General features: G+C 43.2%; 1 protein-coding gene across 1 annotated transcript; it reads left to right on the top strand.

Annotated features, from left to right (window-relative positions):
• Positions 1-19,044: 19,044 nt before the first annotated feature.
• LOC121835158 lies at positions 19,045-19,527 on the top strand (the record flags this gene model as incomplete). The annotated part of the gene is made up of 1 exon (XM_042289117.1): positions 19,045-19,527. A coding segment is annotated over one exon (483 nt), but the record flags the coding sequence as incomplete, so codon positions are not given.
• Positions 19,528-19,930: the final 403 nt, after the last annotated feature.

Here is a 19,930-nt window from a genome sequence, read left to right as displayed (position 1 = left end):
ACAGTTCTGGCCACGACCAACTCTATACTTACGACCACTCCATCTGAGCGCTCCCTATGGAAGAGCCTGCTCCCCGCTGAGGGCCGCGCTTTACCACCGCCTAGTGGGAGACGTCCTCGCTGGGCGGCACAAAAACTGGGTCCTCCAACCCTGTTATCTTTATGCTCTTACCTCGTCGGGTTCTTCTGTTATCCGTGGGTGCGTGGCAGCTCATCGCGCTTTCTGGTTTCAAGCGCGTTCACAATAAAAAATGTTTTTCTCTATGTAAAGAATACTGAAAGAGTCGAATTCGTTAATTAGTTCCCCTTTTTTAGTTTGCGCAGTCAACACCAGATGGTATTGGCTGCGACCGCGCCCCGCCAACACCTAGAGGTCAAGACAACCCGGTTCAGCGCGGAAAATACAAAAAAAATTATACAGAGTTGCAGGCCTTGCCAAGAGGCGCCGCTGAAACTGGGCCCTCCGAAAGGTGCGTGCTGGAGCGTTTCCGAATGGAGTGGTCGTAAGTATAGGGTTGGTCGTTGTTATGGCAAACGGTTGCTTTCGTGTTTCGCGAACGTTCCCGTGGGACCTGCGTGGAATTATCACACGTACTGTGGCCAATAGGAGCGCGCGGTTTGTAGGGGGGAGGAGTTTTCGAGAAACACGAACGTGACCGTTTGTGACCAGAATAGCCCCCCTGGTCGTCTCGTCGTTTGGAGCGCTGGACGAAACAAAGAAGATTTTGCGCAGCGTTGCCAGACGCTTTTGTTGTGATTGCGGTACTGTGAAAACCTTTCTAGTGACACTTTTTCGCTTTAAAGCCCCTCTATCTCGGGGAATGTGGCGCCAATAATTGTTGTGGAAATGCTCGAGACACACTCTAAAAAAGGTCTGTGCGTCTACTTTCACGCACAACACTCGGAGAGCGAATCAGCGCAACTTACGGAGGCAGCTCAGCGAATGACGATGCCGAAACATACGTTTAGACCAAAAAGCGCAGTCTGAGTTGCGACATTAAGCAATCCGAAACGTCACGCTTGCATTGCTTAATGTCACAACTCAGTCTGCATTTTTTGGTCTAAACAGATGTTTCGGCATCGTCATTCGCTGAGCTGCCTCTGTAAGTTGCGCTGATTGGTTCTCCGAGTGTTCTGCGTAAAAGTAGACGCACAAACTTTTTTTAGAGCGCACGTGCCGTTCCCCGCTTCTTAGAAGAACATGGCGTCAGAAATCTAGCTTAGGCAACACCACCTAGACAGAAGGCCTCCGCATGGTTTCTTCTTCCTCTATAAACGTCATCACAGTCGGATCGCGCTCGGTCGGCTACTGGACCCGAGCCCGACCTTCGACGCGCTGATTGGCCCCGAGCCGCAGCCGAACACTGACGCAGCACTCGTGCCCAATCTCTCGCCTCGATCGATCTGACTATGATGACGCGTGTGGAGGCCTTCTGTCCAGGTGGTGTTGGCTTAGGTCTGTGCTGTGCCGGCATGATCTTCCCGAGGGCTGCACGTTGCACGTGCCTCGTGCATCGTTGCACCTCGCACTACTTTTAAAGCGGCGGTCCCACGGTGGCCATCTTAAACAAGCCATTAGTTTAACCACTATACTTCGTTTCACTTTCTCTGCGAGCGAAGCCAAAGCTAGAAGCGCGAGACCAGCGCTTTTTGCGTTTCTCCCCAGCTCGCGCGCTCGAGCAAAGCCTGAACGCACGGAGCTTTCGCGCTCGCGCTTCCAGCTTTGCCTTCGCTCGCACATAAGGTGAAACGAAGTATAGATGGCGGCACTCATCCGTGTGGCTAGAAAACTGGCTCGTGCCACGGATGTTCCTCCTCTGCTCTTAATTTCCTCCTTTCGGCTGCTCGCCCTTGCACGCTCAGCGCTCAGCGCGTGCTTGCGCTGACACAAATGCCAGCAGTGCCAGTGGCGCTAGTAGCGCCCAGTTCGCACAGAAGCGGAGCCCAGCTAGCTAATCGACCTGATCAAGAGTGTCTAGTTGGGCAAAATCTGTTCTTTGGTACTGGCTTTGTTCCGCGTTGCAGGGTTGGCAAAGCGATTTCGTTAGAGGCTTACAAGCCAGTAGCTATCGTTTTAACTCTTCAAGAGTAAAAAAACATAGTCAATCAATCAGTGAAGAATGTTACCAAATGTTAAAGAACAGATTTAAGATATTCCTTGTGAGCATTTCGTTAATGAAAGAGCTTTTTCCCGACATAAACGTTTAAGGGTGATTTCATCTCAACTCAGGCACGGATTTAGGGTCGAATTTTTAATTTTGACGAAAAAAATATATGTTTTGGGGCAATTCCTACAATAAAAGAAGACGCAAACGGTTATCTCGTCGGATTTTTTGTTCTCAAGTTATGGACCGTTGAAGCGGTCAAGGTGGAAATTGATGTTTTTCCAGCCTATCGGAGGTGCCATATTTCACTCCGTCCCTTTTCCCTACTTTTTATGCTACATCAATATAACTTTTTGGGAACACTCTAGACATAGGCTTTTTCATGCTAATTAAGCGTCTAGGTCATAACATTCTTAATGATTTTTTTTTATTTGTCAAAGCGCCTCTCTGTGACGATATTTGACGATGTTCAGCAAGCTGTGCTGTGTGACCTAATCAACATATTTTTATGATCTTTGTATCACCGTAAAGCACCAATTATGCTCTTTCTTTTGAGTATAATTTCAATATTTTGCAGCAAGTATATAATGCGCTACATGTGCCTGAAAAACGAATATTTAGAAAAACTAGCAAGTTTGGAGTCGATTTTCTAAAAAACCCCACTTTTTATTTTTTTCATTTTTTATTCAAAGTTAGTTAATATAGTAGTCTATCAGGAACTACCAACAGAAATTGTAATATATTGTCTGTATGGCCGCTATTAAGACTCGAATCTCGTGCTATGAGCGTTTTGAACGGGACTTCGCACAGGCGCTCTGCTGTGCAGAATTTTGGCCTATATGAGGTTTTCTATTTATCGTTAGCCGTTACCTAATATCCAACCATAAACATTAAAAAAAAGTTTGAGTTAATACTAATATGTCTATAGGCTCAGCTGCGCTAGACGGACAATCGCACGGTGTTGAGATGGCTGGGGGCACATATAACCTTCTTCACCTCTTTCGAGTCACACATCTTGCCCCTACAGTTTACTTTAGGTCAAATTTTCACCTAAAGCATAAAGGTGTACTCGTACAAGTCTGCGTGGTGAAAGCTGTAAACTTTTACTTTTTTGTTGGTCAAAATTTAACGCATTAACTGATTAAAAATTTAATCGCAATTAAATCATTGATTGATTAATCGGTAGGTTATTAGATCAAGTGCCCAGACCTAGTTATAACTCAAAGTAGGAAAGCATAAGCAAACGCCCCTGTGTGAGTGTACATTGTTTTGTTCAGTAGTTTGAAGAGCGATGGCCGGGCTAGAGTGAACAGGGGGGCTATGTTGCACGTTTTGGACTCCCAGGAGACTAGGGAGAAGGAAGTGACGTCAACAACGCTCTTTGGATGTTGATTGGTGGAGTCGCTGATGACGCGTTGCGTGGTGCTGCTAAGATACGCTCATTCACACCTACGTCACTTCCTTCTTCCTAGTCTCCTGGGAGTCCAAAACGTGCAACATAGCCCCCCAGGCGCGATCTCTTACGGCCTTTGCACGGGGAGTAATTGCTCCCTGCGGCAGCAGCTCGGAGGGGTCGCTGTAACCCTACCGCACCTACAGCGCCTTAATTCCTTCAGAGAGGCACGTCCTCCTCACCGTGTTGTCCTCTTTGCTCCGGAGTTGAGTTGGATAAGTTTCTAGAGTAATTAAACCCACAGGTTGTGAGGCCGGCTGCCTTCAGGGACTTATGCGGAACACGTCTTTCTCTTCGTCTTGTTAAGAAAGAAATTTGGACAGACAGCCATTTAATTATTGTAAGCCAAAACGTATTTCAATCGGCTCACTACAGTTATTTCAAACAAGTACAATTGCACAGATTTTTAATCGCAGTGGTCGGGGAACAGTCGTTCAGGATGGCTCAGGCGGCATTGGGCATGGTTGTGTGGTCGCACCCCTACGCGGCTAAAGAAGTCCCATTGCTCCTCGGCGAGAGTGAAGGCCAAAAGGAAACCCCTTTCTAGCCCGGTCATGGAAAAATATGTCAGGGAAGCACTGAGCGTTTCGCCTGATTTTATTTCGCAACACTCATTGGGGATCTTAATAGGTGGGAACAGCGCAGGAAAAACCGACGAAGGACGAGTAGAAGAAGTGCACAGACACAGCGCTGCCTTCCTGTTAAGATGCGAGTTGGTTAAGCACCTATTAAGATGCTTAACCAACTCGCCCAACTCTCTGCCGTGCTGAACTCATTGGGGAGGAAGAGGGGTGCTACCAAAAATGAAAGGGAAGTGCGAGGAAACTTCACGAGTTTTGATCCTGGGCCGGCTTGCTAGAACAGCGTCTCAGCTGAGACTGAGTAAAAGAAAGCAGTGCAAAGGGTGGGAACCGCGACTGTCTTGACACGCGGCTTGAGTCCCACTCAGCTCGAGCGCTGGGTTTGGCATTGCTTTCTTTCCCACAGCCACAGCTGAGACGGTGTTTCTAGCAAGTCTGACCTGGCTGATTATAATTAGTTGCAAAGGGCAAGAGCCATGGTTGGTGTAAAGCCCAAAGAGGAAGCTGGGAGTCGTTGCATTATTAAACCAACACGATGAAGGTTGATCGTCTGGCATTGTTCTTATTTGAATAAATGAAATGAAAATGAATCCAAGGAAAGACGACCTAGTGAGGATTTCGCACATGTGCAACGCTTTTGATACGGCACTTCACGGAAAGGGGGTTAATTAAACCCTTTTATTGAGCCTCAGATTTGAGCCACGATGACTGGCTGTTTGTTGCCTTACCGCGAGGACCAGTCACTGCGGTTCGCACATAACACTCTCGGTAAGTTGTCTACGAGTAGAGTAATGTTACACCTGAAAAATTCAAATCCCTGCAAGATGGCGAACAAAACAGAACCTGCGCGTTTCGAAAGCTGGAACTTTAAAAAAAAAAAAAAATGTCTGTTAAAAATCTTGGAGTGAAGGAAAAGAAATTCCCCTTCATCGTCACGATCATATGGAGTTCAATATTTGCACCTTTCGTGGTGTCGTAACATGGCGCGCAGCACTGAGTAGCTTATTTATAGCCACTATGTGTTTTCGAGAACATGCTCGTGACCCTTGTGACGCGCTTCTCGTTTTCTTTTTTTCTTTTTTTGCAAGATTAATTGTGACTTGCTGCAAGAAAGAGGGAGTAGCGCGAGGAAATATCTCAGAAAAGAATCCTCTGCGTCAGGGACAGAATCAGCGCCACTTTTTGTGAACTTCTCCACCTCGAATTTTAGTCACCTTTCAAAAGATGGCCAAGTGCGCGTCGTCTGCTACTACATAGGTTCTTTTTTTATTATTTAGGACAATTAGTATGCCTTAAAAAAATTACAATCATAGAAAGTGATTTTAATTAGAACGATAAAAGCTCTAATTAAAGAATCGTTGTTTAAATAGTTGTCCCCTTCTTTGAAATCGGTTTCTTTCGTACAGAGTCGAGCTTGAAAATAGTCCCATGATTTAAAATTATTCTAAACAAATCTGATTATGAATAGAAAAAAACACGCTTATAGTGAACCAGCTCAGTTCCTTTAGCATATAATTAAAAAAACAATTAGATCAGATGCCAGAACGCTGCCTGAGAAAACCCAGAACGCGTGAAGGGAATTCTTTGGCATTTTATCCCAATCAAGCTGTGTTTACAAGAAAAAGGGTGACGTTGCACTTCTAACATTTTGTATGGTGGGTTACTATGTTTAAAGGAGCATACCTTAAATGACGTTGCTGCGTTATAATGTGAAACTGAGTTACGAGACTTCGAAGCCGCATAAAAAATGCTCTCTTTGAATAAATAAAAAAAAATGAGAATGTGCTAATTAAGAAAAAATACACGGAACTAGACGAGTCCTTCGTCTATTCGATAAACAAATAAGAACGCGTCTTGGATGCATTGCAGGTCTACAAACGTGGAATGTATAGAGGTATGTCTTTGAAAAGATCAAAACTTGAACTTTTTGTTTTCTTATTGTGCGTTAAGTTTTGATGATTGAAAAGGTTTACTCCGACTTAACATACCAAATTAATAACAAAAGGTACAGACCTTTCGCCACCTATGCAGGTGGCATCTTCAGTATACACTGACCTGGACAATGCGACGACGCTGGCCCGAGAACAAAGGGGGGGGCAAAGAAAATTCGTCGAGTCCTGGTTCATTCGCCGTGACGCATCGGTGTGCAACACCAACCGTGGCCCCCTGCCGGACGTTTACGGGGACGTGTGTGATAGTAAACTGGTCGACCTCACCTCATTTGTGTCAGTGTATACTGAAGATGCCACCTGCATAGGTGGCGAAACGTCTGTACCTTTTGTTATTAATTTGTTACGTTAAGTCGGAGTAAACCTTTTCAATCATGAATTCACCCGGCTTTTGGAACATTTTTGCGTTAAGTTTTGAGACATGCATATCATATTTTGCACTAAAAGAGTTAGGATGAATTGGCGATTTATTCGCAAAAAGAACGCAATAAGTAACACGCGCACAGACGCGACATTTGCACCGCAAAGAGGAGCGTTAGCACAGCTGCCACCGGTATTATGGTTGGGGCCGTGGGACCGCCGCCTTACAGGATCAAGGGGCTTTACTTCGCAAATGGTCTTTTGCCCTCTGAAAGTGACCGGTGTAAGCCAAGGTGATCATTTTGTCTCTGATTAAGCGCGAGATCCGTAACATCTCTTTAGCCAAAGAATGCGTCCTTCAACGATTTTATCTTTGAAGTAAAGGACACAGGTGCAACTTTTATGTTCGTTATCCTGGTAGAGCCTATTCTGACATTTGACACCAGAAGCAACTGATAAGTGACAATGATGACTAGCTTGTTTTGAGCTTTTATCACAATATATCTCGCCATAACACCGATGAAGCGCGGCCTTCCACTAAACCTAAACCAAAAACCATGAAAGTTGCCCTCAGGTGACTTTTTGAAATCGCCCAAATATGAAGGAACCCACTCTGCGGCCTCTAATTATGCTAGAATTCCATAAATCATAACGATGCGCGGCTGATTTTCTTGTTAATAAAACAAATATCGAACTCACCGACGTCGTATTCGGCGATGGAAGGAGCATTGTGCCGGCAGCCATGACGAGATGTGACCAAAGAAAATGCGACGTTTTGTTAAGATCGCTAACGCTGTGATACGGCAAAACGAACGAAGGCACGACGGACGCTTCTTCTTTCAACTGGCAACAACACAGATACAGTGAGTCTCCCAGCGGAGTATTCTTGAAGCCACCCCTGCCCAGAAGGAAGAAAAAAGAAAACAGTCTAGTAAATACAGGATAAACGGATACAGAAAAAGAGAGACAGAAAACATTCACTGTCGGATAGAAGATGAAATTCATATTATGCCCATTCCGGAGTAATGAAGTCTACCGCATTCTTAGTTAAATTGACTGAAGGCGACAAAATAATATAATAACTGAATTCATGCTTAAGGATGTTGTAATTTCTATGCTAAACCTGTTATTGTGCCCTCCCGAAATCCTGGTTTGCTCGAAGCTCAGGACGCAACCACTGCACATGCGGGGAGTGCATGACAATGGGGGAGAAAGGAGCCTGCTGAAGCTTTGGAAATCTCCATGTGGTGCTCGCGGAGTCGGTGGTTGATGCAGCTGCCCGTTTGTCCTATCTCAAGTTTTGTTCACTAATTCTACAAAATGCAAACTTCGTCCCCTTTACTTGAGACTTTGTGTTTGTCCGTCCCTTTTTGTCCCAGTCTCGGGGGTTTTTGTCGAAATGTTCAACCTCCACCAGCTCGTTTGCGCCCTTACCTTTTGTCCTATCTATTATTTACCATACCTGAAAGGAAGAGAATAAGCTTTCTGCTCTTTGCATGGTAGGAACTTGTTGGCAGGCTTGACTGTGCATACCTGAGGCTTTTCACTCGAGTTCACTTTTTGGCGAAGCTGGTCAAGGCGCATTCGGCAGGGGAACACCACATTGATGCTGTACTTAGAAGGAATGGCTTGCAGGCGATGCGCTGAATTATGAAATATGAAATAACCACAAAATAATTCCGCTTATTGCTTCCAGTTGTAGTGTTCTGCCGGTGACGAAAAAGAATGAATTTCAGGAAGGTGTCTTTTAGAAGATTCGCTGGATTTTCGGCCTTGAGAAGCCTTTGACGTTGTTATTGGAAGCTTCTTTAAGAATGGTGAGGTTATGATTTTGTATAAGAGGAGAAAAAAAGAAACTTGACAATGCCAAATTTAATTGTTCTAGAATGGGCGCTGTGAAGGGTAACACCGGCTTTTTTGTTATCTGTTGAAATTCCCGGCATAGCCTTTGATGGGAGAATGTGGAGGAGAATTTCTAGGTTTTGCAAACTCTCAGTCAAAGCATGTTCATTTGTGAAAGTGAGCCCTGACGAAGAGAATCAGAATCAGAATCAGTTTATTTTTGTCACAGCGCTTTTACACAGATGTGACGAGCGTGGCCAGGAAAAAAAAGCTGCAAGTTTGCAGCTTCACGGGTTCTTGCCCCCCCAAAACACGGGGCAGAGCGGCACGTTCATCAAAAACGCACACACACACAGAAATACAGTGAAAATAGTAACATGACATTTAGCAATATGTTAAGTATCATCTCAGTACACACTGAAATAGATAGATATAACAAACACAAGACAAACACTCTATTTATTACAGGAAAGTTTAAATTTTACGGATATTTAACGAAAGTTTACCAACACTCATCTCCAGACACGAAAAAAAAACACAATAAAGGTAACTTATATACCATATCGCATAAAATAAGTGTCATTAGAAATAGTTTGCGCTTTAAAACAGACTGAGGTAGAAGATATAATAAACATATGACAAACATTTTCACTTAATATAAGAAAGCCTGAGTTGTATGGGCATTTAATGAAGGTGAATCAATTTCTTGGGAATATAAGGTGTTCTACAGTGACGGTAATTTGTAACTCAACCTCTGGAAGCCAAAATTACTTCTAGATGGTGGGATTCTCCATGCATGCTGCCAAAATTAGTTCTAGATGATGGGATTCTCCAGGAAGGGAAGGCTTCGACAATTCTCTCGGGGAGATCAGAGTTTTTGTGGATGACCTAATAAATGTCCACAAATCTGAAGACATGGCACTCATCAGATGTGGCTTCCAATCGCTCTTTAATGGCTTTGTCAACAAGCGAAGGTAAACCTCACTAAGAATAGGGGCTAAACAGGACCCAATGCAGACTCCTTTCTTCTGTCTGAAGATCTTCCCCTCATATTCTAACAGGGTGGATTGAAGGTAAATGTATTGAACTCCACTTTTGTAGAATACATTAAACTTTCGTAACCCTTGTGAGGGTTATGAAAGTTAGTTACCTTCAAAAGGGTTACCCTCACGAGGGTCACGAGGGTTATGAGAGTTACCCTCACGAGGGTTATGAGAGTTACGCTCACGAGGGTCACGAGAGTTGCCCTCACAAAGGTTACTAAGGTTACCCTCACGAGGGTACGATGGTGACCTGGGAATACCCCCGAGGTCACGTGACCCACCCGTTGACGTCATCGCCACTGATGACGTCCTCAGTGACGTCACTAATGACGTCAGCGGCATCCGCATCGTCTTCGTCATCATCACTGATTGCATCATGAGGGACGTCAGTGATGACGTCACCGGCATCCGCATCGTCATCATCACTGATGACGTCATCAGTGATGTCACTGATGACGTCATCGGCATCGTCACGTGACCCCCAGGCCACGTGACCCCCCGACGTCACGTGACATCCCAAGGTCACGTGACTCCTAGAAGGTCACGTGACCCCCCCGCCACCCGAGGTCACTTGATCCACCCCCCCCCCCCCCAGTACCCTTCCCTCCTCCTCCTCAAGAGCTGTGCTCTAATTCGGCGTTACAGGGAATAGTAAATGGCTTTCATTTTTTTTCTCCCATAATCAAATCTCGTAAGAACTACATGGCGCGGCTTATGAATAATGTGAAAAACTTCCTTTTACTCTTGGGGTGAAAACGAGTAAAAGTTAAGCCTATATTTTGTAGAATAGAAAGACCGTTCAGAGTCACTTGCCGATTCCGATCCCACAATGACACCCGACGCCTCAAAAGTGAAATACCAAGTTAAAGGCCACATCATTTTTTTTTATACGCAATAAATACGACTTTAAGGGCTCACGTACTTGAGACGTCCGTCTTCAAAATGGCAAACCCTAAACGGCAATTACGAGATTTCGCCCTAGTCGACGTTCCACCCCCGCGGCATTTCCTCGAAGCAGGAGGGGCGCCTGTTGGAGCCAGCCGTCCCCTTCCTCCCGGAAGGAAGGACGAGAACTGATGAGAAGCTCGTTTCGGCAACCTATTAAGAGCGACATCAATTTCGAACCCGGAAAGAAAGGAATCAATCTCGGAAGGGAAACGGGAGGAAAGCATCCTGGCAAGAAAGCTCCCAGGGACGGGCATGCGCGGACTCCCCCTATCTTTATTGGATCATTTGTCAAACAGGCTTGCCCCTTTTGGGCCTGGTTGCTATAAATCTATGCTCATCAAAGATCTTCAGCCTGTGCTTTTTTTACTTCCTAATCAATTTTTTTTTTTCAGGAAGGGGAGGTTTTATTTGTTACGTTAGCGAGTGGCGCATAACTGAAAAGATTTATGGGTACGGGGACGGCCTTGGTTACTGAAGCAGTAATTGTTTCGAGGCGCGACGAACAAAGAAGAAAAAACTGCTATTGGAAGCGTGCAACCCGACAGTGGCTCCATGGTGCGGCTCCTAGCAGAAGCATTTCACACTGACTACGCACGACTGGCTTTGACACCTATGTAGCAGCCATTATTTCCAGCCAATAGCAGCTTACCTGAGCAGAGCGCTATACAAAACGTTCGGGGAAACACTCAGCTCTAAGCTTTTATTTTATTTTTACACGAGACTCGATAATTAAAAACAAAGATAAACTCCGTGCGATGCTCAAAAGCGCCGCAATTATCTCAATCTCAATACGTCTACCAATCGCCCAGCGAACAAAGGGCAGTCAAATAACGCGAGGAAACGAAAAAAAAAAAAAAATTGTAAACAATTGCACAAGCTGAAACACAGCGCCAGGTGAGGTGTGACACTGGAGACGCCAAGGTGTCATTTTTTGGCAGATGGACTGAATAAGCGGCAAAGGTGCGAGCGCGCCCTAAAGTCCGCATAGGCCCCGTTTCGTATTAAACTGAGTAACACACCGAACAAAAGTTTTATAGTTTTTTTTTTGTAACAATGAGGGTGTATTTAATAGCGTATTGGAACCAATGAGGTTAAATAAAGTAGAGAGCATTTCAGCTATCTGCGTGAGAGGAAAGCGTGTTTTCGTACGTCGCTTTAGTCCAAATGGTCACACGTGCTAAACAAAAGGCGCCGACTAAACAGGGACAAGGAAGTAGAGAAGATGAAGTGCTCTCTCAAATGGAGATGTATTGAAACAAACGCACATTATTAATACTATATTTTTGGCTATTCGTTTAGAAAATAAAACTCTGCGTCTGTCAGGTGCATTGATGGGCACTACCGCACATGCTTTATCCCTGCTTTTTTATACAGAAAGCATCGTGAAATTCTTAGGCAGATTTATCTGCGCGTCTCCCGAAAATTGTTGTCTGTGCTAATTCTGGGTAACGTAGGCACCTATGCCAGCGCACTGCCAGATTTCCCGGCGGGCACTGTTTTACTGAACATGCCTTCTATTTGGCTTGCTTGTTATCTTTATTATCAGCGGCCTGTGAAATGTTTGGCAAAGTGTCAAAAATGACCCAGGTTGATATGGAGCGCGGTCGACGGCTCGAAACCGCAAGGTGTCCCACTAACTGCTATCGCTGTAATATCGCCATAAAATACTTCTCATGTAAATTCGACCAATCACGTGCACGGATAAACGTCGTCCCGTAGTCTTTTTCCGGACCGAAGAACACAGAGACGCTTCGTAGCGGCATCTTTTCCGGTGCAGATAACCGAAAACAATAAAAAAGAAAAAAAAACATGGGAGTGCGTTTCCGTCGTTGCCGTTCACAACGGCGGGGCACACGAATGAACCGGGGCTCTGAATGATTTTCGTGGGTCGAGTGACTTGAAAACACACCCAGAGCAACACCGGATGTGGGGTGGTTTTTTGAATATCAAGGTGGCCAAAACTTTACTTCGGGGCGAGATGAAGAAACACGGCCCGCGGGCAGACTTGTGCCGTACGCATTACAAGCAATCAAATTACTTGTAATCGATTATTTTTGGAGTAATTTTGTAATCAGTTGATTACTTTTATTAGGCAAAAATCACAAGAGTAATTTGATTAATTTTTGAAGTAATAAAATTACTTGTAACCGTTACAATTTGTCCACGGGACCCCCCCCCCCCCCCCCCCCCCCCCCCGGCACACGCCTTTTTTTTTATGAAATGACAAAAATAAAATTTCCTTTTTTTTTTCTAACGGGAAAAAGAAAGATTTTTGCGGAGCTGTAGGAATCGAGGTCAATCTCTTTCTATGTACAGTTTCTGCGGAATGTCCGTTTTTCTTTTTTCCGAGCTGGGACTGGGAGTGGGAAGCCCCAGGGAGGCCACAGTGCGTGACAAAGGCCATTCAGGGCGAAGTTTAAGGAAGCATAATGTAGCTTTGTGAGTCCTTCGTTCAAACTAGCCCCCTCACGCACACACACACAGAAATAAAAAATAAAAAATCCTGCTTAGGGTACCTACTCGCAGCCCGTAGGAGAACCAGAACCGAAGAATGCCTAAAGCGGATGCAAAATATAATAAAGCCAGCTGAAATATTTCTCCATTTTCCCTACGTGGTCTTGGTGACAAGCAATGTTTCGAGTTGACAAGTGGTCGGGGGCGATCTCTTCCGCTAATGGATACTACACATGATTCGTCTCTAATATATTGGAGCTGCTGCTCTTTTGTATAATATGCCAGCTTATCCACACGTGAATAATAAAATGAGCAACGCAAACTTTGAGCGACAACCCTTGCTTAAGCTTAACAAGATCTAAAACCCCCTCCGCTCCCCCCCCCCCCTTACACACACACACACACACTGGCGAACGCCCAAATTATTAAACGTCTTCAAACGAATTCTATGCTTGTGTCTGCATTGTGAAGGTGCAACGACCACGAAGAGGAAGCCAGTTTTTCGTCTTCAATACTTGTGCAAATCTGAAATATAGGTTGGATGTAGTTCATTGTTATGAGCGCTGAAGATGTGTCTTCACACAATAAAGTAATCGGAAAAGTAACGATTACTTCTTTAAGTAATGTCCAATTACTTTTGCCGTCGAGTAATCAAGTAATTAATTGAATACTTTTTAGCCAAAAGTAATAGTAATTGTAGTCGATTACTTTTTTTTAGTAACGTGTACAAGACTGCCCGCGGGGCATGTGCAAAGGAAGCCAAGACGGCGAGGGCATAGACGGACCGGGCCGTGTTTTACCTTACATCGTATTCGCATCTCCAACGTCCTTAGGTGGCGGGGTGGTAGTTCCAAGATGGCGGAAGAGACGGGGATGGATTCTCCTGGATTTCCCGTGCGCCTGCTCGCTGACGCTGGTCAGTGCGCTAAAAAGGATTTATTTGTCTGCAAACTCGAAGTGGTTAGGGCAGGATCATATTGACAGGTTACGGAAATGTAATGCGCGTTAGCAAAATGAGCATGCTGATATTTAAAAGTTTCAGAAACCTCTACTTGCGAAGCTTTGTGGTGGGCGAGCGCGTTTTACGCACCGGCCAAGTCACTGTTTGTGGCAGAATATTTTTGAGGGTGACAAAGACATCGTGTTCGTCGCATTGCCTGGACATTAGTGCTCTAAGAAGTGAACTGCGCACAATGACCGTATAGCTTCGGAAGAACAGCGTTCACAGTATTGATGTCTTCGTGTCCCCGGCTCGCAACTCGCTGCTCATGGTCTCGGTTTTAGCATATTGCAACACGTGATCAAAGTGCTCTATGGTTATTGATAGGAAGTTTGTTACTGCAGGCTACCGTGCGGTGTAGCATCAGAACCGAAGGCTCCCGCTGCGCCGTTGAGGCACAATTTTCAGCGCGTGTTAGGAGTGTTGCTGTGCTCGCTTTAGCCAACAGTGGCCTGTTGTAACGCTATGCTAAAACTGCCTATTATTAAAATCGGCGTGTTGAGGGGTTTTCGGGGTTTATTTATTGCTCTACCAAAAATAAATATTTGAATATACCGTCCTTTTTTTGTACCGTGTTATTTGCAACGTTGCGGCCCCTCTCGCCAAAACTCCCCGTCTTAAGCTCTCGTCACGAACGGCCTGCTAAAACAGACGCGCTTAAAATGCTCCAGGCATTTCTTTATTTGATTTGTAATTACCTGAAAGCAAGTACGCGTATTCTATCTTCTAAAAGTGCTCGGAATAAGTGGTCATGTTCCTACGGCCTTAAAACGCAAACCCATTCCAGACGTGTATCGCTCGACATAACGTTGCGCGACCAGTTTTTTCCTACTTAAGGCGAAAAATAGACTTTACGTAGACCGTACGCTAGAGCTCTACGTTATTAGCGGGAGCGATTGCCGTCAGGTTCAGCAGAGATCGAGCTGTCGTTCATGCACAAAACCAGCAATCCGTAGCTTATGCGATATAAGAAAAGTCCCTAATGAAATGAAACATCCCGGTCCTTCGCGCAACACTGTTGTGAGGTGGAGCACAATAATTCCTATCTAAAAGCGCTCAATTTTTTCGTTAAAACGGCTTCACGCATCAAGGCCGACAGCCCCTGCCACCTTTACCGCGCCGCCGCCGTCGCTGCCATCCCTATTCCTCTAGTTCTCCGCTGGTCCGCGGGAGGGCGAGCGGTGGGCTGGAGTTGCGAATACTGTAGACGCTGTCGCCGGTGGCGTGGTCAACCAGCTGATGAGGCGGAGGGCGTCGCACGCTCCCCATACTAACTGACAGTTTAAACAACGCAGAAAGGGGGGGGGGGGGGGTAAGGGTGGCAAGTTTTGAACACCTTATCGTCGCTCCCAAGCCAATGGGGTAGATGTATTTATTTATTTGTCTATATTGGCAGCAGTTTTTATGAATGACAAGGCAGAAAATGCATAGAGCAAAAATGACTAAAACAAAACCCACCAATGCAATACAGGCAAACTAATTGATAAAGAAATGTTTGAGTAGCGCGTCGTTAAAAAAGAGTCAGTGATTCTGAACTGAGAGCACTGTTAGAGACATTATTCCGTTCGCCCATTCTGCGAGGGATGAAGCACTATTTAAACAACGTGTATCTAAAGAATGGTTCGATAATTGTTAGTGGGTGTTTATTTCGTGCAGACCTAGGTACGTTAATTGGCGAATAATTGTTCGAGCTTAGTCGAAAATGTCCACAAACTATAATATAAAGAAACTTAAGTCGGTCTATTTCTCGTTGTGTCGCATATCTAAATAATAATAATAATAATAATAATACTTTATTTCCTCTCCAGGGAGCGGAGGGGCAAGAACAAAAAGCTGCATACAGCAACTTGACGAGGTCCCTGCCCCGATACAAACGGCAGAAGGAGTAGTGATGACATGTTCTATAATCACACATTTACAAAAATAATGAAAACAAGGAAAAGCGAAATTACACACATACAATAAACATTAAGCAGTGGTCAACCAAAAAAACCTGTGGGTTAAAATTTGTTAGTCAGAGCTAGCGAAAAACATAAACAGGGGCATTATATGGGACTTGGTGACAGCTTCAGGTATGACGTGATATTGAAACAATTCGTTTAGTAAGTGAGGTAGTTTGTAGATTGTTGATTGATGTCCATATGATGTACGAAATGTCGGCACAAACCATGGTTCTACATGTCGTGTATTATGACTTGCGAGATGCTTGTTTAGATTAAAAAATTCAATTATAAAGGTGTTGTTTGCGAGTACGGCATATCTGTAAAGGCATGTCAGTCTGAGTTTATAAAGGAAAGACATATTTAGAATGTTTAACTGCTGAAAATAATTAGCGGTGCTCTCATTCCATGCGAGATTTGCTATTATTTTATTTTATTTTTTTTCTTTGCACGAATGAGGTTAAGTATGTTATGTTTCGTAGTTGTACCCCAAATGAGATGACAATATGTAAGATGAGGAACAACAAGAGCATTGTATAACATTTTCTTAATATTGCATGGTAGGCTGTATCTATGTTTATTTATCAGTCCATTTATTCTGTTTATCTTTGTACGGGTGTGATTTATATGAATGTCCCATGTGAGGTGCTCGGTAAAATAAACGGCCAAAATTTTTATTTCACTTACAACTTCTATTTTCTGGTTGTCTAGATAAAGGTATGTTGGCCTACAAATTAATTTATTTCTGGGTTTAAAGAAAATCGCTTTAGTTTTATTAGGGTTTATTTGCAGACAATTTGCGTTCATGTATCTTTGCAAATTTCTAAAATAACTATTTGCTTCTGAAATCATGTCAGTCGGGTCAGTACCAGTAATAAGAAAAGTCATATCATCGGCATAGGCTAATATTTTTGCTGATGTCGTTATGTTAAAAACGCCATTAATGTAAAGTATGAAGAGAAGAGGGCCTAATATGCTGCCCTGGGGCACACCTGCTATAATAGAATCAAGTGGAGAAAAAGAAGAGCTTGTACAGACGCATTGAGAGCGATGCTGCAAATAAGATTGAATTAATAATGCTGCGCTTCCTCTAATACCATAAGCGTGAAGTTTATGGTTTAGTATATTATGGTTTATATGGTCAAACGCTTTAGTCAGGTCAATAAATATACCAAGTACGAGTTTTTTTTTGTCTCAAATGCTTTAACAATTTGTTCTTTTTGTGTTAACAGTGTGGTTTCTGTTGATCTATGTTTACGCAAACCAAATTGTGAGTTGGATTGAATATTGTGTTTGTCAAGAAAGTTAATTATTCTTGAATGAATTATTTTCTCAAGACCCTTAGACAGTACCGGTAAAATTGATATTGGTATATAATTAGCAAGGTTGTTTTTGTCACCACCTTTGTGCAGCACCGTTACTTTCGCCTTTTGCATTTCTTTTGGAAAAACACTGGTCGTTAAAACGAGGTTAAAAATGTACGTGAGGGGAGGAGCAATTATATCAATGACGTATTTGATGGGTTTAATTTGCAATCCATTTATGTCCTGGGATCGGCTATTTTTAAGATTTAGGAACGTGCTAATCACTTCACTTACTGTAGTAGAAAACAAGAACATAGATTCATCAAGAACATATCGCGATGTTACTGACGGATCTATTTATTTTTTTTTTATTTATTGAGGTTACCTGCATCGCCTTGGAGGCATTATTGCAGGGAGAGGTTTACAAAGAACAGTTCAGCTGAAAACACAGATGGAAACACATTTCCGTTAAGCATGTTCCATTCTAATGCAGTTCGAACAAAATATGATTTACAACAAGAGCTAATGGTTGCAACCTTGTATTGGTGGTCCACTCTTTCCGACACGTAGAAAGGACATCGAATGTAATTTTCTTTACTGATGCAAGTTTTATCATTATAAAGACAGTAGAAAAATTTTAGTCTTAGATTTTTTCGTCTGTACGACAGCGGCTGCCAGTGTAACTGTTGCTTTATGGCCGTGACGCTCGCTTTGAACCTATAAATATTTGAGACAAATCTAGCACCGCGATTTTGCACTCGTTCTAATTTATCCGATAGATGTTTAGTCTGGGGGTCCCATACTATGCATGCATATTCCAGAACTGAACGTACAAAAGAGAAATATAAAGTTTCCTTCAATTCCTTCGGGCAATGGCGAAAATTGCGACCTAGAAATCCTAACATGCTGTTCGCCTTATTAGTAATGCAATTAATATGACTATTCCATAGTAAGTCGCTTGAGAAAATAACACCAAGATAACGAATATTTTCTTTTCTTTCGAGTTGTTGAGTGTTAACCGTATAGCCCATATTTTCTCTGACTTGCTTTTTCCTCGAAAATCTAACCATTTTGCATTTTTTTGCATTAAGCTCCATTCGCCAATCGATACACCAGTTTGACACTCGGTCCAAGTCTAATTGAAGTTTGAGATTATCTTCGTCTTCCTCAATTATTCAACGACCCTTGCACTGCGCGATTGGCGCAGTGCAAGGGTCGTACCAATCCTTAAAAAAGGAAGTAAGCATAATATTGAAAACTACCGCCCCGTATCTTTAACGTGCATAGTATGCAAATTATTTGAGCACATTATTTCTAAAGACAAGTATTTTGAATCCTCTAACATTTTTCATTCTAACCAACATGGGTTTCGCCAGAAACTATCGACGGTCACGCAACTCATAGAAACATTTGACGATTTTTCAGCTTCTTCTAATGAGAGAGGACAGATTGATGCGATATGCCTTGACCTTTCTAAGGCGTTTGATAGAGTACCACACACTGAACTGCTTCATAAACTTTCTTTGCATGGTGTAAATCAGAACGTGATATTCTGGATCAGGGCGTATTTATTTAATCGGGTGCAGTATGTAGAGGTTAACGGTGACCGTTCAATTGTATCTGAAGTGCCCTCGGGCGTCCCCCAGGGGTCAGTACTCGGGCCAGTATTATTTTTAATTTACATTAATGATATCGCGGCGGAAATAAATCAAGGGGTTACTGTGCGACTATTTGCGGATGATTGTCTGGTATATTCAAAAATCGAGGAGGAAGACGACCAGCGCAGATTAAGTGCATCTGTTGGGTCTATTCAGGACTGGTGCTCGAAATGGAAGATGAAAATTAATAAACAAAAAACTGTTTTCGCACGAATAACTAACAAAACTAAGAATGTTCTTTCTTATACTTACGAGCTTGATGGGAGTCCTTTGGTTGAAGTTGATAGTTTTAAATACTTGGGTGTGACACTTTCTAAAGACTTAAGTTGGAGTAAACACATAAATGAAATATGTCAGAAAGCAATGAAAAGGCTTTGATTTTTAAGACGGAATCTGGCCAGTGCTCCGCCTAAAGTGAAGTTAATAGCCTACACAACGTATATTAGGCCTACCTTGGAGTACGCTGCATCGGTATGGGATCCCTATAGAAAAAATCAAATCGGTGAACTCGAAAAAGTTCAGAGGAAGGCGGCGCGATTTATTCTATCCAAATACAAGCGACTTGATTCTGTCACAGATATGCTGAACAGCCTCAACCTCCCCTTACTTTCTGTCCGTCGAAAAATTGCTCGACTAAAGTTTTTCTTTATGTTTTCTCATCACCTGTATAACATTAACCCTGATTCTAGATTAACACATCGCGCATCGAGAGAACTAAGATACGTTAGCACTAATCAGTTTGAAGTGCCCAAATGTAATATTGACGCTTATAGGTTTTCTTTTTTCCCTAGAACTGTGAAAAACTGGAATGATCTCCCACAAAATATATTGTCATTGGACTGTTTAGATGATTTTGAGAGCGCCCTTTTGAATATTACTGGTTTGGAATGATAGATGGCACCTAAATAGTTTTTAGAAACTTCGTTAAAGATTTCGAGTGCTGAGAGTTTATTTTGTTGAGTGCTATATAATATATTGAATGTTTGTGCTATTTCAGCCCCTTTATTTTAAGTGAATGTTGCTGAATGTGTACTGTATTGTAGTCCTGATGTTATATGTTTCAGTGCTCTTCTATACCCCACACCTGTTAAAGCCCCATACTTGGGGTGAACAGTATTCATAAATAAATAAAAAAAAAAATTACTCTATATATGACGCAATCGTCAGCGAAAAGTTTAAAGCGCGAAGAAATGTTTGAACAGATGTCATTAATATATGTCAGAAAGAGCAGAGGTCCCAACACCGAACCTTGGGGAACACCAGATGTTACAGTAACGTTATTGGATGAACAACC

The sequence above is a fragment of the Ixodes scapularis genome, unplaced genomic scaffold, assembly GCF_016920785.2.
Source record: "Ixodes scapularis isolate PalLabHiFi unplaced genomic scaffold, ASM1692078v2 PGA_scaffold11__112_contigs__length_91849675, whole genome shotgun sequence".
In the NCBI taxonomy this organism is placed as follows: Eukaryota; Metazoa; Arthropoda; class Arachnida; order Ixodida; family Ixodidae; genus Ixodes; species Ixodes scapularis.
Note: the sequence above shows the minus strand (reverse complement) of the source record. Positions and strands in the feature narration are given on the sequence as shown.